Here is a 14,159-nt window from a genome sequence, read left to right on the forward strand (position 1 = left end):
ATTTGGATTTGGGTCACTTCAGGCTGCAGTCTGAACGTAACCTTAGTGATCTCTCTCGGGCCCAATCAAACCCTCGTCACAATTTGCTGAAAGATTCTGTACAAGGCTTCGCCCACAAGCCGACGTCACCCATGCTCCGACACAGCAACTTGTAAGTATGTTATGTGTCAGGAGTTAATACTCCAAGTGTAATACACCCTCTCTCTTTAATGCCATACTGTGGAACATTCCAAGAAAAGTAATAACATCTAAGCAGGTGGTGAACTCCATTAGAAGATACATAGTGAATCTTTAACATTTAAAAAAAAAAAAAAAAAAAAAAAAGCAAGTAACCTTAAGTTGAGTTAAAGAGGTCCCAGGTTTAATTCCAAGGCAGAGTTTGCAGTTCTCTCTGTGTCTGGGTAGGACTCCTGCTCTGTTTTTTCCTCATCAATACATGCCAGTATAGTTTTATAATGAAAAATTGGTTTAAACAAATACAGATTTTAACGTTTAATCATCTATTTTTTAATGTTTCATAAACCATAAAAGGAGCAATGTGATCATTTCAGCAGTTTTTTTTCTCAATATTCTTACCATTAATTTCGCACTAAGTCACTCCCCATTCAGAGCGCTATCGCAACACAATCACAGTGCACCTCGCTAATGAAACTACTGCACATCGCATCAGATTTGTGAAGTCACAGTACACAGTTTTGTATCATGTTTTTGTATATTTATGGAGAATTGTGTGGGCGGAGTCTTGTACAGAATCTTACATCTATAGAGCCCAGGAGAGATCACTAAATTACCGTATTTTTTGGACTATAAGCCGCACTTTTTTCATGGTTTGGATGTTTCCTGCGACTTATACTTCGGTGCAAATTATATATTAAAATTTTCACACTGAAAGCCTCAAGAGAGCACTCTAGTCTTGTGTGTCAGTATCTGTTCCTCCTGTACCACTGTCACTTCACTCTACTGCACATGTCTCCTGCAGAAAGAGCCTCTGTCCTGTCTGTATCGTGTCAGTCGATCGCACCATTACTTCTGTAACACTGAAAATTTAAAAAAGAAAATCATATTTTGCAAGATTACAAGCTTAAAGTACTGAAATCTGCAGCCGAAAACGGTAATCGAGCAGGAGAAAGAAAGTTTGGAGTGAGCGAGAAACTTGTGACACTGGGAGGATGCACCATGAAACTTTTCTGAAGTCACTGGATGGACAAAACCTGGACTTCAGTGACACCGAAACCATCCTGTCGAGATTCAGAAAGGCCGGAATAATTCTAACTGGAACTAATGCTGAGTCTGACGACAGCTACACAGAAGAGGAAGCGACGCTCTTTTTAACTCCGGAGGTCACGGAGTTGTTCAGAAGTGACACCGAGGATGAAGAATTGAATGGATTTAGTGATTTGGAGTGAGATGGAGAGTTTGGTAAACTTGTTCTGTTCTGTTGTTTATGTTATAGTTTATCTGAAGAACTGTTCATATGTGACATTAACAGTCTGTTGTTCTCTCTTCTATTGTTTTTACTAGAACTTCCATTTCAAGGTGAAATGTCGGTTCCTGGTCTCTATAAAATTTATTTTCCCAAAAAAGTGTGATTTATAGTCCAAAGAATATGGTAATCAAACATCCATAGATGACATTTAAAATCTCTTCAGGCATGTTTTTGATGAGGAAACAGTTATAACATGGTAGAAAGCAAAAAAAAGTTTGCAAAATGCCCCCTCTTTAAAAGCAAAACAAAACAAAACAAAACAAAAAAAACAACTATACATGATTTAAAGACAATACTGTTGCCCTATTTCATTACACTGTACATTTTTGCTTGGTTTTATTCATAAGGCTTTCCCACTGTAAATCCTTTAAAAACAAAATTCCCCCGAAAGTCCCCGAAACGAAACGAAAAATTATACAGCTTTCCACAACTTTTCCGTCTTTGTATAGTCAGTACAATCTCGTCTGCATACCTGATGTTGAAATTCATATGGCCATAAAAAGCTTTCATATATTGTTTTTCACAACGTCCCTGTTCAGTTCCAAAGCAACAAAATAAAGCAATTTTTTTTTTTTTTTTTTTTTTTTTTCAATTTTACACTTTTCAGAAATCAATAAAGCTGTACAGCGCAACTTCTCTGGTGCTGGGCTACCTTCTTGTCTCCATGGCGACAAGCAGGCGGCGGACCCTCCACTAGAAATGTGACGCAGTGCACCTTTAAGGCTCATTTATGCTCCACGTTCTAAACATATACTCTGGTCTGCTCCGTCGCCTCAGAACATCTTAAAACGGAGCTGTACATGAGCTGACCACAGGGGGCAGTAGTGAACACAGCTCTACAGTAGAAGGTAAAGTTTTTTAATGTGACTAAAATCTGCTGCAAAACAAATAAATGCTTCTCTCGCCTTGTTTACTTGGCTCTTTTCCAACAGATGTGATCTTAAGACTACTGTGGGCGCCTTCACCTTTGTTTATTTGTTGCTTTATTTCTTCAGTTTTGGTCAATTCTCAAACTGACCTCTAGCGCCCTCTGATGGTTGTTTAAAAGTCAAATGTTATGCAAAATTGACTCTTGTGAGCTTTAACCCATGCATGTTAAAATGCTCTTACCTGGAGCTGTGTTTTGTTTTGTTTCATTCACATTTATTATTAGTCTGTCTGCATCTTCAAAGCTCAAAACGCTCTGTTCCACCTTCCACCTTCATGTCACGAAGCGGTGGTTTTCAAGTTAACAGCTCCTTTTAACTTTAGTTTAGAAGAGACTGGAAATTGCTCAAATGATTCTCGAAACTCAGGCTATGTTTATATGACGACGGTCTGAACAGAAGAACAAAAGCGGCGTCGCGTTTTCACTTTTTATTCCGCGTTAAGACGAGCGTATTTGGGAGGAAATCTGCAACGCAAAAGTGTGAGGAACTTGACTGTGTATGTTTGTACTTAAAGCAACAAGGGCGTCTTTGTACATATGAAAGTTTTCACACCACACATTTTCATCAGCTACTCCTTCCACAAAGTTGTCCCACCATCGACTCGTTCTCCAGGTCTCGTCCATAAACGTGTGACTCGCCTGCGACGACCTGGTGCATCCAGAATTTGACAGAGGTGATTTCAGATCCTTCTCTGTTCACTAATAGTATCTCTGCAGATTCTGTACATTTGTTGGGAGCCTCCTGTACGTTTATTAGAGCTGTTAGAGAAACTTGAAGATCCGACACATAGAAACGATCCGACATGTTTGTTTCTATGTGCTGTATGTATGTGACATAAACATGTACGCGACCTGAGCAGATCTGACCAGAGTTTTGCGTCTTGGGCAGTGTAGACGGAAACTCTACGGTGGTATTCAAGATTCAAGTTGCAGATTTTTAAATTTTGAAGCCCCAAAAACGCACTTCCAATAAATATTTTGTCGTTTTTACCCGTAAGCGCTCTCGTTTGTAAACAGGCCCTCATTTCGACCGCTTGTATCTGCAATCCGCAATCATGTCTTTTTGTCATTATCCAAAGCTCATGACCACAGGTGAAGGGAGAAACACAGACTGATCGCTAAATTGGCTCAGCTCCCTCTTCAACCAAATGATACAGCGACCGCATCACTGCAGACACCTGTCAATCTCACGCTCCATCCTCCCCTCACTCAAGAACAAGACCACGAGATACTTGAACTCAGCTCAGGTGGCTCGGGCATCTGTTCTGTTTTGATCCTAGTGAAGGTGTATGAAATTAAAACACACAAATTTGCGAGAAAAACTTAACCTAAGTATGCAGGCTTTGTGTTAAACATGTGTGAATGAAACAAAACACAACTCCAGGTCTGTTTTTGATGAGGAAACAAGAAGAAAACAGCGTAATATGGACTCTTTAAGATTACTACACTTTGAACACATCTGGATCTTTTTTACGTACGAAAGCGGAGCGTAAATGAGCCTTTAGAATCACAAAAATCAAACCTAACAAAAACACATCTGACATTATAAATTCACATTTGACCCCAAAACAAACTCTGGAATGAGATTATGAAAAATAATAACAAAAATAGAAGGATTATTAACAAAATATCTTAACACTTACGGTAAAAATATGTACATGATTTCAAAGGTAAATGCTGTTCAGTAACAAGGCCACTGGAGGGCGCTACGGACCATGCAAAGATATGGTGGGAGAACTAGCTACATGAATTTTAGAGATGGAAAAAATACTTAACATCGTTTTTTTTTATTATTATTATTATTATTATTATGTAATGATTTTTGAGATAATTTTGTGATTTGTAGTTTAGTTTTTATTGTGAGCTTTAAGTCGTGTTATGAGTCAGTCCATATGAAATCAGCCGCCCTCCCGTATGAGCCATCTCAGATTTGGCTGAAAGAATTTGTAAACATTTCTAAAATCACCAAATGAAAGAATCACAAATTTTAGTTCAATCGTTCCTGAGTTATGACCAATTTAAATTTTGGAGCCATGCTCACTTTTTCTGAAGCCTTAATTTATTTAGAATCATGTTTGAGAGACCATAACTATGTGAAAAATAGAACTAGGAAGCTTGGTCATAGATTATAAATCTGTTGTCAAATATTGTGTATTTTTATTAAGGGGGCGCTGTAGGCCCCCAAAATCTCACATTTGGACTCCGCTAAATTTTTTTATTTTATTTTTATTTATTTTTTTGAGGTCCAAGATCTATTTACTCCAAACAGATATTTACAAACTAACTGTTGAACCTGAATATTTCAGAGAATGACCATTTCTGACAACAATCTCACACTTTTCTGAGTTTTCATGTGGACGGTGTAGAGTCCCAAATGTGGTCACAGACCAAATGTGATCTTTTTGGCCCCTTCTTTGGAGCCTCGGTTCCCCATGTGGGCACAGTTAGATGTTGATCATTTTTTTATCAGAGAAACTTTGCCATATTCTGATTAGTTTAAAGTAATAAAAACATCTGCTATTAACTTCCTTCATTTCAAATGTAATTTTTGAAAATGGAAAAAACAAATCTTTAATAGACTTAAACACTAATTGCTTGTTATAAGTGAAGACAACTGGAGATTATTTGTGGTACTTTGTTTGTGATGGTTTTGGTGACACAGTAAAATGCTCAGCTGCAAAGGCCAGTCTTCAGACAACTGACAACAATCAAATATTGACCTCACTCCAGATGTTTGAGTGGGCTTCACAAAACAAGATTTTCAGCTTCCTAGTTCTATTTTTTATGAAGTTATGGTCTCACAAAAATGCTTAAAAATTAAGGCTTCAGAAAAAAATTTCAAAGAGCCATAACTCAGGAATGAATCAAGGGATTGAGCTAAAATTTGAGATTCTTTTATTTGGTAATTTTAGATTTTTTTTTAAGAAATGTTTTCAGCCAAATCTGAGATGGCTCATAGGGGAGATTCCTTGAAAACGGCTGATTTCATATGAACTGACCCTTATGTTAGAATGTTGTTGCCTCTTGAAAAACAAACTGGGACTTGCGTTTACCGCATGACATCACCAGGTGGAACAGAGTGTTCTCCATTTGGAGAGAAGAACTCGGCCTAAATTTGTGTGTGAAAGGAAAAAACTAAACACAACTCCAGGTTTGTTTGTGATGAGGAAACAACATTATAACACAGATCAGAAAATATTCCTTCTTTTATTTTAGCTCACAAAGTTGCAAAGCTACAGATTTATGAAAAGTACTGAGCAAAAGGTCCAAAAAATTCAGAATTTATGACAAATAAGTGCCAAATGAGTTGCTGGTTCAAACTGCCATTGTGTCCATGGGCAAGATACTGGGTTGGTTTCACATGACATCGCGTCGTTCTTGTTTAGACTGAGGTGGAATTTGCAGATTTCTTGACCTGGTTTATGGTTCGTATTTTTGTAATTCCTGGGCCTATCCACGTGAAACAAAAACTGGCTTAAAGTTCAAAATCTTCTCTGTCGGTATAAATAAAAAAGTCAATTTTTTTTTTCCCCACAAGTTGCCTCAAAAAGTGGCGGCACGTATCAAAAACACTGAATCTCCCGTAGAGTTACACAGGTCCCTGCTCTCCATCTGAAATTATGACATCTTCAGATTCTAGAACGTGAACGCAACCGATTCGCCCGCCATCTCCGCAGATCTGACTTTACGCTGTGGTGGATGGGGTCACTTTTGTCTCATTAATGTTCACAAATGCACAGAGGATGATCTACAAATTAAGGTTTTGCCTCTACGTCAGAAAACCACGTGACCTGGTGTTTATGCCGTCATATTGGAGGTCAAATTATCCATCTGGACGAATAAAATTTGAATTGAATAACAATAGTTTTGACTTGTGTTGCTATTGGATGTTCTGGCTGGAGTCAATCTGTTAAAGAAGGACGCCAAAGTATCTTTCTATCGGATCCTGGCTGATAAAGATTGCACACAGAGGTGGATAGTGGCCATAAAAAGAGAGGGATGGAGCCCACTGAGTACAATTTTCTGTGGAGTCAACATTTCATTTCTGGTGAGGGACCATCTCCACACAAACGAAGACGGGATTTACAGTAAAAGAGGAATCCTCCCCAACCCAACCCTCTATTTCCACCATCTCTGGGCAGCTCCGGGTCTGATTTTGACCCTCATTCTATTTCCCCTGATGTTTGGGTGATCAACAAAGAGCTCACGCATCCTGCCACAAAATATTTATCTGCTTCTAACCCCGTGTTGCTTTTCAGTTCTTGGTTGGTGTAGGACGATGTCGAATGAATGAAGTAGTTGTAAATATCTGGATACTGAAGGTTGTGCACAGAGCGAGCGTTGATTAAACTGACAAAGCTCCATCGGAATTAGATCGGGATCTATTCCACAACCCAGGATGACAGTTTTATGTCATTTGCGCTGTTAAAGGCCACCATGATTATATTGAAATAAACTGAATAATCCCAGTCTTGACCTCCAGTATGGCCGCCAAAACATTAAATCATGAGACAACCACATCACACGCAAATCCTTAATAGTCACTGGTTTGTACTTGTGTTTTGGTATCCACAAATCCAAATTTAATGGCAAATATTCACATTTTTCTACAGGCGCTTTTCCACCTTCAAAGCGCTTTATAACAAGGAACCACTCACACACCCACACACCGGAGTACACAGACACTGGGGGCGAGGTGGATTAAGTGTCTTGCCCAGGGACACAACAACAGAATTCAATCCATGATGTTTATGTCGAGAGCGGGATTCAAACCGCCAACTTTCAGATCAGTGAACAAACGCTCTACCAACTGAGCTTCTGCCGCCCATATATTAGATTTGTAACTTGTATTTTGATCTTTACAAATAGATGTGCATTTGTAGATATATCTTTTTTTCATATTCAAAGTTGAAAATTCTGTTTGTAAAATGTGATTCGCATTTGTGGATCACCAATTAGACCAATTCTTGACATATTTTTGAGACAATTCTAGAAAAATTCACAAAAATAGCTGATTCACAAACACAGGCGTCCACTAGAGGGCAGTGTGGTTACAGGCGTTAAGTTAAGTTAGTAAGACACTCTGAGGTTTACTAACACATGAAATCATTTCGTAACAACACACATAATTCATAATCAATAAAAAATTGGTCTTGTAAAATGAATTAATGTTACATCTCCATACATACATACCTACGTAACATTAATTAATTTTCTACAAGGTCAATTTCTTATTGATTATGAATTGTGATGTGCTGTTATGAAATGATTACATGTGCTGGCATAATTCACAGTGTCTTGCTAACTTAACGCCTATAACCACACTGCCCTCTAGTGGACGCCTGTGTGTGTGTGAATCATTTGGCTATTTGTGCATCTGTCTGTGTTTGTGGATTTCTCAAAATGAGTGTCTCAAAAATATGTCATAGAGGAAATCTGTGAACTCGTGTAATCTGCTCTATTCACGCTTACGTCACAAACCAGGAAGACGTTTGAAAAGATGTGATCACAACTTCCCAGGTCCAGTTTTCTTCATCTCCATGTCATTGTTGCGGTCTGTTATGTTTAGCTAATGAACGATTACAACCATTCCTCAGTTTTTATCATTTCTCCACTGACGCACAACTCCGAGTGCACTGGGTAAATATGATTAGAAGAGACGAGGCGCCAAACTCAAGATGATTCCAAACAGCACATACGTCTGCAGTCTTCATTTCACCGCTGATCACATTTACTTCAGTGGGTTTGATCTCAGTCGGTCGGCGAATCCGGTGTCTGGAACTACACTGGAAGTTGTCATCGCATTTTTCCAAACGTCTTCCTGGTTTGTGACGCAAGCGTGAATAGAATTTATTGGTGATCCACAAATGCGAATCACATTTTACAAACAGAATGTTCAGTTTTACAAATGTTTTTTTCTTTTCTTTTGTTTTAGTTTTTGTGCAAATTAAAAAAGATACAAAAACACATCTATTTGTAAAGACCAAAATATAAATTACAACTATTAAATTTGGATTTGTGGATATCAAAACACATGAGACAAAAGTAACTCCATAGTGGTGACCGTTGGCAAAAAAAAGAAAAAAAAGGGTGCAGTGAAATCAATATGGCATTACATAATCTGAACTTTGATAAGGCAGTATTGATACTTTGCAGCTGACATCATCGACGTTCTCTGCTGGCGAGCAATGCTAACTGAAGCACTGCTCAGTCTGAAGCTCTGTTATTCAAGTCTTTAATCTGATCTTTATTTTAGCACAATCTGACCATAAAGAACTCGTTTAGCTGGAACTACAACACGTGAGTTGATTTGTTCTCTTAAACAAAACTCTCCCAAAATAAAATGACAGTTCCAAACAAGTTTTTCAGTTAGTCACGTTCAATTTTTTGCTGAAAATCAAACACCTGAACAGTACCACGAACACTTGCACTGAACACTTGCACTGATCACAGGTTCCTGAAAATGTGCTGTTGAAATCCATTTTGTTTTTTTTTCTTGTGTTTTCAGACCATCTTGTATCACCATAGTTACTGCTGGACATTCCTCCATAGACAAACATGCAGAACCCTATCACCCCCCAGCGCGATGTCACTGCAAAGTATCAATATGAATGCGTCCTCGACTTTCCGGTTGTGGTTGTAAATGACCAATAAACTAAAGTTACCCTTCGTCTCACTTCCATCCCATTTCTTTTTTCCCTTTTTTCCAGTAAAAAAACACATAAAACAAATAAGTTCTTTAGGCGTGAAACTTCCTGATTGTTGGAGGCGCCACACATTACATCACCCCGGCGTCGCCACGGTGATTCTGCGGCGCCTCCGTCTCCACGGCGACCGCTCGCATCCCCCCCCCTACCGGCGCCGGTCGTCCATAATTAACGCGAAGTCCGGCCGCGCAGTCCTGCCGTCGGCGCGGTAACGGTAACCGGGGCTCGATGCCGGCGCGGCGACGGTATCCGGGGCGCGCGGACGCTGCTGTCAGTGGTCCATCGTCATGGCGCCCAGGCTGTTGTCGTGGCGACCCATCTCCTCCAGCACGGCGGCCAGCTCGTTCAGGTCCCCGTCCGGGAAGTGCTGCGCCTCCCACAGGTCCAGGATCACGCCCGTCGGACTGGACTTGGTGGCAAAGTAGTTCAGATATCTGCACAGGGAAAGACGAAAGATTAAAGGTCATTACGTAACATTGACTCTTGAGAGCAGGACTGAACCAAAAGGACTACACCAGGACTGAACCAGGACTGAACCAGAACTGAACCAGGACTATACCAGGACTCTAACCAGGAACTGAACCAGGACAAAACCAGGAGTGAACCAGGACTAAACCAGGACTTGAACCAGGACTGAAACCAGGAAACCAGGACTAAAACCAGGACTAAACCAGGACTAAACCAGGAACTAAACTGGACTAAAACCAGGACTAAAACAGGACTAAAACCAGGACAAAACCAGGACTGAACCAGGACTAAACCAGGACTGAACCAGGACTAGGACTAAACCAGGACTGAACCAGGACTGAACCAGGACTGAATGAGGAGAATTAACCAGGAAACTGAACCAGGACTGGAACCAGGACTAAACCAGGACTGAAACCAGGACTAAACCAGGACTGGAAACAGGACTAAACCAGGACTAAAACAAGACTAAAAACAGCTTAAAACCAGGACTAAACCAGAACTAAAAGCTGGACTAAAACAGACTAAAACAACAGGACTAAACCAGGACTAAAAACCAGGACTGAAACCAGGACTAAACCAGAACTGAACCAGGAGGACTAAACGCACTGAACCAGGACTGAAACCAGGAAACTGAAGGAGACTAAACCAGAACTGAACCAGGACTAAACAGGACTAAACCAGGACTAAACCAGGACTGAACTAAGACTAAAACAGACTAAACCAGGACTAATCAGGACTGAAGAGAGGGAGAACTAGTCCAGGTAACCTAGTCCTGTTTTATTCTGGTTTAACCTGGTTCAGTCCCCTGGTCCCTCAGTCTCAGGTCTCTATAGGACAGTGGTGCAGATATCCTGAGCCTATACAGTTTGTTTTCAGCTCCGGTTTGACATTAAAGTTGTAGCTGTTTTATATTTATTTATTTATTTTATATCTGACGTTGGGCGATGTGGATGGACGGTGAACCCCCATGTACTACGCCCACTACACCCCTGGTTACCTCGTCAAAAAGTAGAAGAAAAACCAAAACAGTACAACATGGGCCCTTTAACATGAAGTTGTTGTGCTTCAGTTCATCGGGGCTCAGTGCGGCGGGGCGGGAGCCTGTTCTGAAGACTTTAAATCAGAATGATGTATGACTCCTTTGACTGGTGTTCAGGCGCGTCATTTGTAACAGTGAAGGCTTCATAAGTGCGGCGTTCAGACAAAATGGCCGCCTGAGTTATGCTGCGTTCAAAGACGTTTATAAATGGCGGGGAAAATGCAAACCTGCGCGGCTAATAGAGCAAATAATAACGATTAAGATGTCACGATCAGAGGGCGAAGGCAAGCAGGAAGAAAGGCCAAAGTAGAGATGTTTATACTGTTCAAATCGTGTGCGTGTATTTCTTTATTTACTGGACAACCACTTTCACTGGAATAATTTTTGATCAATTCAAGCCTGGAACTGCCCATTTCAACTAAACTAAAGGTAAAAACTGTAAGTGTTAACTTGAAAACCACCGCTTCGTGACATCACAAGGTGGAACAGACCCTTAATAATTAAACATGCGCTGGATTATGGATCTATAATAAAATCTGGATAAGCCCCTCCCCCTCTGTCCCGGCTCGAGACCGACTAGTGGCCGCTCCAGGTAATGCAGCTTTAGGAAGCATGGGCCCAAGAAGAATTCTCCCACAGAGCGCACTGCATTTTGGGAATTCAAACTACCCGTGTTTGGCTGACAGGGCATCCACAACTTTCACAAAGGTCGGATTTTGTAGGATTCTTTTCTATTGTCTTTTCTATTTTTTTAACATTTTTAAATCCTCAAAGGTCCTAAAATTTTGCTTTGTAAGACTTGGCCTCGCCCCGCTCTAACTCCACTCTAGCAGCTCTCGCTCTGATTGGTCCAAACGCTCCACACCCATGCGCATTAAGCATAGGTCACTGAAAACAATACGACGCCATCTTGGATTCATCTTCCAGATTTTATTATAGTTCTATTGTTTATGTGTTACCTGTCAAGAGTGTTACCTGCCGAGTGTGTTACCTGTCGAGAGAGTTACCTGTCAAGAATCTTACCTGTCAAGTGTGTTACCTGTCAGGTGTGTTGCTTGTTGGGTGTGTTACATGTCAAGTTTTTTACCTGTCGATGTGTGTATGTTACCTGTCGAGGTGGAGTGTGTCACCTGTCCTGGTGGGTGTGTTACCTGTCGAGGTGTGTTACCTGTCGATGTGGGTGTGTTACCTGTCGATGGGTGTGTTACCTGTCGTGTGGGTGTGTTACCTGTCGAGGTGTGTTACCTGTCGTGGTGGGTGTGTTACCTGTCGAGGTGTGTTACCTGTCGATGTGGGTGTGTTACCTGTCGAGGTGTGTTACCTGTCGTGTCGAGTGTGTTACCTGTCGTGGTGGGTGTGTTACTTGTCGAGGTGTGTTACCTGTCAAGTGTGGGTGTGTTTACCTGTCGAGGTGTGTTACCTGTCGTGGTTGGGTGTGTTACTTGTCGAGGTGTGTTACCTGTCGTGGTGGGTGTGTTACCTGTCAAGGTGGAGTGTGTCACCTGTCCTAGTTGGTGTGTTACCTGTCGAGGGATGTTACCTGTCGAGGTGGAGTATGTCGCCTGTTCTGGTGGATGTGTTTGCTGTTGAGGTGGGTGTGTTACCTGTCGAGTGTGTGTGTGTTACCTGTCGAGGTGTGTTACCTGTTGAGTGTGTTACATGTCAAGGCGTCTTACCTGTCGATGTGGGGTGTGTCACCTGTCGAGTGTGTTACCTGTCGAGTGTGTCACCTGTCGAAGTGTGTTACCTGTCGAGGTGGAGTTTGTGAGCCAGGATCCTCCAGTCGTTGCCTCGTGTCTGTGGAGCGTCCAGGCTGCCGCAGAGCTTCTGTCGGATGGAGAGCGGGATGCGGAACGCTCCCGGGCCCTGGAGGGACGTGATGCTGTTGGCCGGATCCATCAGGGACGTGTCTATGCACTGGACCTCCTGGACACAGAGGAGAGAGACAGACAGGGTCAGACAGGAGCAGGGAGGAGACAGGGTCAGACAGGAGCAGGGAGGAGACAGGGTCAGACAGGAGCAGGGAGGAGACAGGGTCAGACAGGAGCAGGGAGGAGGGAGGGGTCTGTGGACTGTACGGAGTAAAAGGTGTTTTCCTGAACCAGAGGAAATCCAGCTCTTGTCTCTCCTCATCTTTTTCTAATAAAGCGTCCTGGCACAGACACTCGCGGCTGCCTCTGCTCATCACACTGACGCCTGTTTAGGAGTCTACTTCCTCCTCCTCTCCTCCTCTACTCCTCCTCCTCTCCTCCCTCTCCCTCTCTTCCCCTCTCTTTCTCTTTCCCCTCTTCTGTCTCTCCTGATGAGACTGATGGATGTTTAAGACTCTTCCTCCACTCCTCTCCTCCTCCTCCTCCTCCTCCTCTCTTTCTCCTCTCTTCTCTCTCTCCTAATGAGAACGGCTGTTTAAGACTCTTCCTATTCTCATCCTTCTCTCATCCTTTTTTACTTCTCTCGTCTTTCCCGCTCACTCCTCTCTCCTTTCCCACCTCTCTTTTCTCTCTCTCCTGATGAGAATGATGGCTGTTTAAGAATCTTTCTCCTCCTCTCTCCTCTCTTTCTTTCCACCATGAGACTTCCTCTTCCTCCTCTTCACTCTTCTCTCTGTCCACTCACTCCTCTCTCCTCCCACTTCTCTTTCTCTCCTTCTCTCTCTCCTGTGTAAGAATCTTCATCTCCTCCTCTCATCCTTTCTTTTTTACTTCTCTCCTCTTTCTCCCCTCTCTTCTCTCTATCCACTCGCTCCTCTTTCTTCCCCTCCTCTTTCCTCTGTTAAAGACTCTCTTCTTCCTCCTCTCCTCATCTCTTTCCACTCTCATTATGTTCACTCCTCTCCTTCTTCCCTCTCTCCTCCTCCCACCCTTCTTCTCTATCCACTCGTTCCTCTCTCCTTCTCTTTCTCTCCACTCTTGCTCTCGTCTCTCTTTCCTGATGAGAATGATGGCTGTTTAAGACTCCTCCTCCTCCTCTCTCCTCTTTCTCCTCCTTCCTCCTCCTCCACCTCTTCGTCTTCCTCCTTCTCCTCCTCTCTCTTCCTCTCTCCTCCTCCCCCTCCTCCTCCACCTCCTCCTCTTTCTCCTTCTCCTCCTCCTCCTTCCTCCTCCTCTCTCCTCCTCCATCTTCAACCTCTTCTTCCTCCTCCACCTCTTCCTCTACCTCTTTCCTCCTCCTCTTCCTCTTCCTCCTCCTCCTCTCCCTCCTCCTCCTTCCTCCTCTCCACCTCCTCTCTCCTCCTCTTCACCTCTTCCTCCTCCTCCTCTTCCACCTCCTCCTTCACCTCTTCCTCCTGCACCTCCTCCTCTCTTCCTCCTCCTCCTCCTATTCCTCCTCCATCTTCACCTCTTCCTCCTCCACCTCCTCCTCCTCTCTCCTCCTCCTCTTCCTCCTCCTATTTCCTCCTCCATCTTCACCTCTTCCTCCTCTCACCTCTCCTCCTCCATCCTCCTCCTCCTCCTCCTCTCTCCTCCTCTCCTCCTCCTCTCCTCCTCCATCTTCTCTTCTTCCTCCTCCTCTCCTTCCACCTCTTCCACC

General features: G+C 42.6%; 1 protein-coding gene across 1 annotated transcript in view; it reads right to left on the reverse strand.

Annotated features, from left to right (window-relative positions):
* Positions 1-9,392: 9,392 nt before the first annotated feature.
* unc5ca (unc-5 netrin receptor Ca) overlaps positions 9,393-14,159 on the reverse strand; it is a 662,261-nt gene continuing 657,494 nt past the window's right edge. The window contains exons 16-17 of the mRNA XM_055161462.1: positions 12,376-12,554; positions 9,393-9,555 (exon numbers count right to left, since the gene is read on the reverse strand). Coding sequence (XP_055017437.1) covers positions 9,393-9,555; positions 12,376-12,554 — 342 coding nt within the window. The remainder of the gene's footprint in view (positions 9,556-12,375; positions 12,555-14,159) is intronic.

Source organism: Boleophthalmus pectinirostris, unplaced genomic scaffold (assembly GCF_026225935.1).
Source record: "Boleophthalmus pectinirostris isolate CB_2022bp ecotype Guang Dong unplaced genomic scaffold, ASM2622593v1 HiC_scaffold_4, whole genome shotgun sequence".
Lineage (NCBI taxonomy): Eukaryota > Metazoa > Chordata > Actinopteri > Gobiiformes > Gobiidae > Boleophthalmus > Boleophthalmus pectinirostris.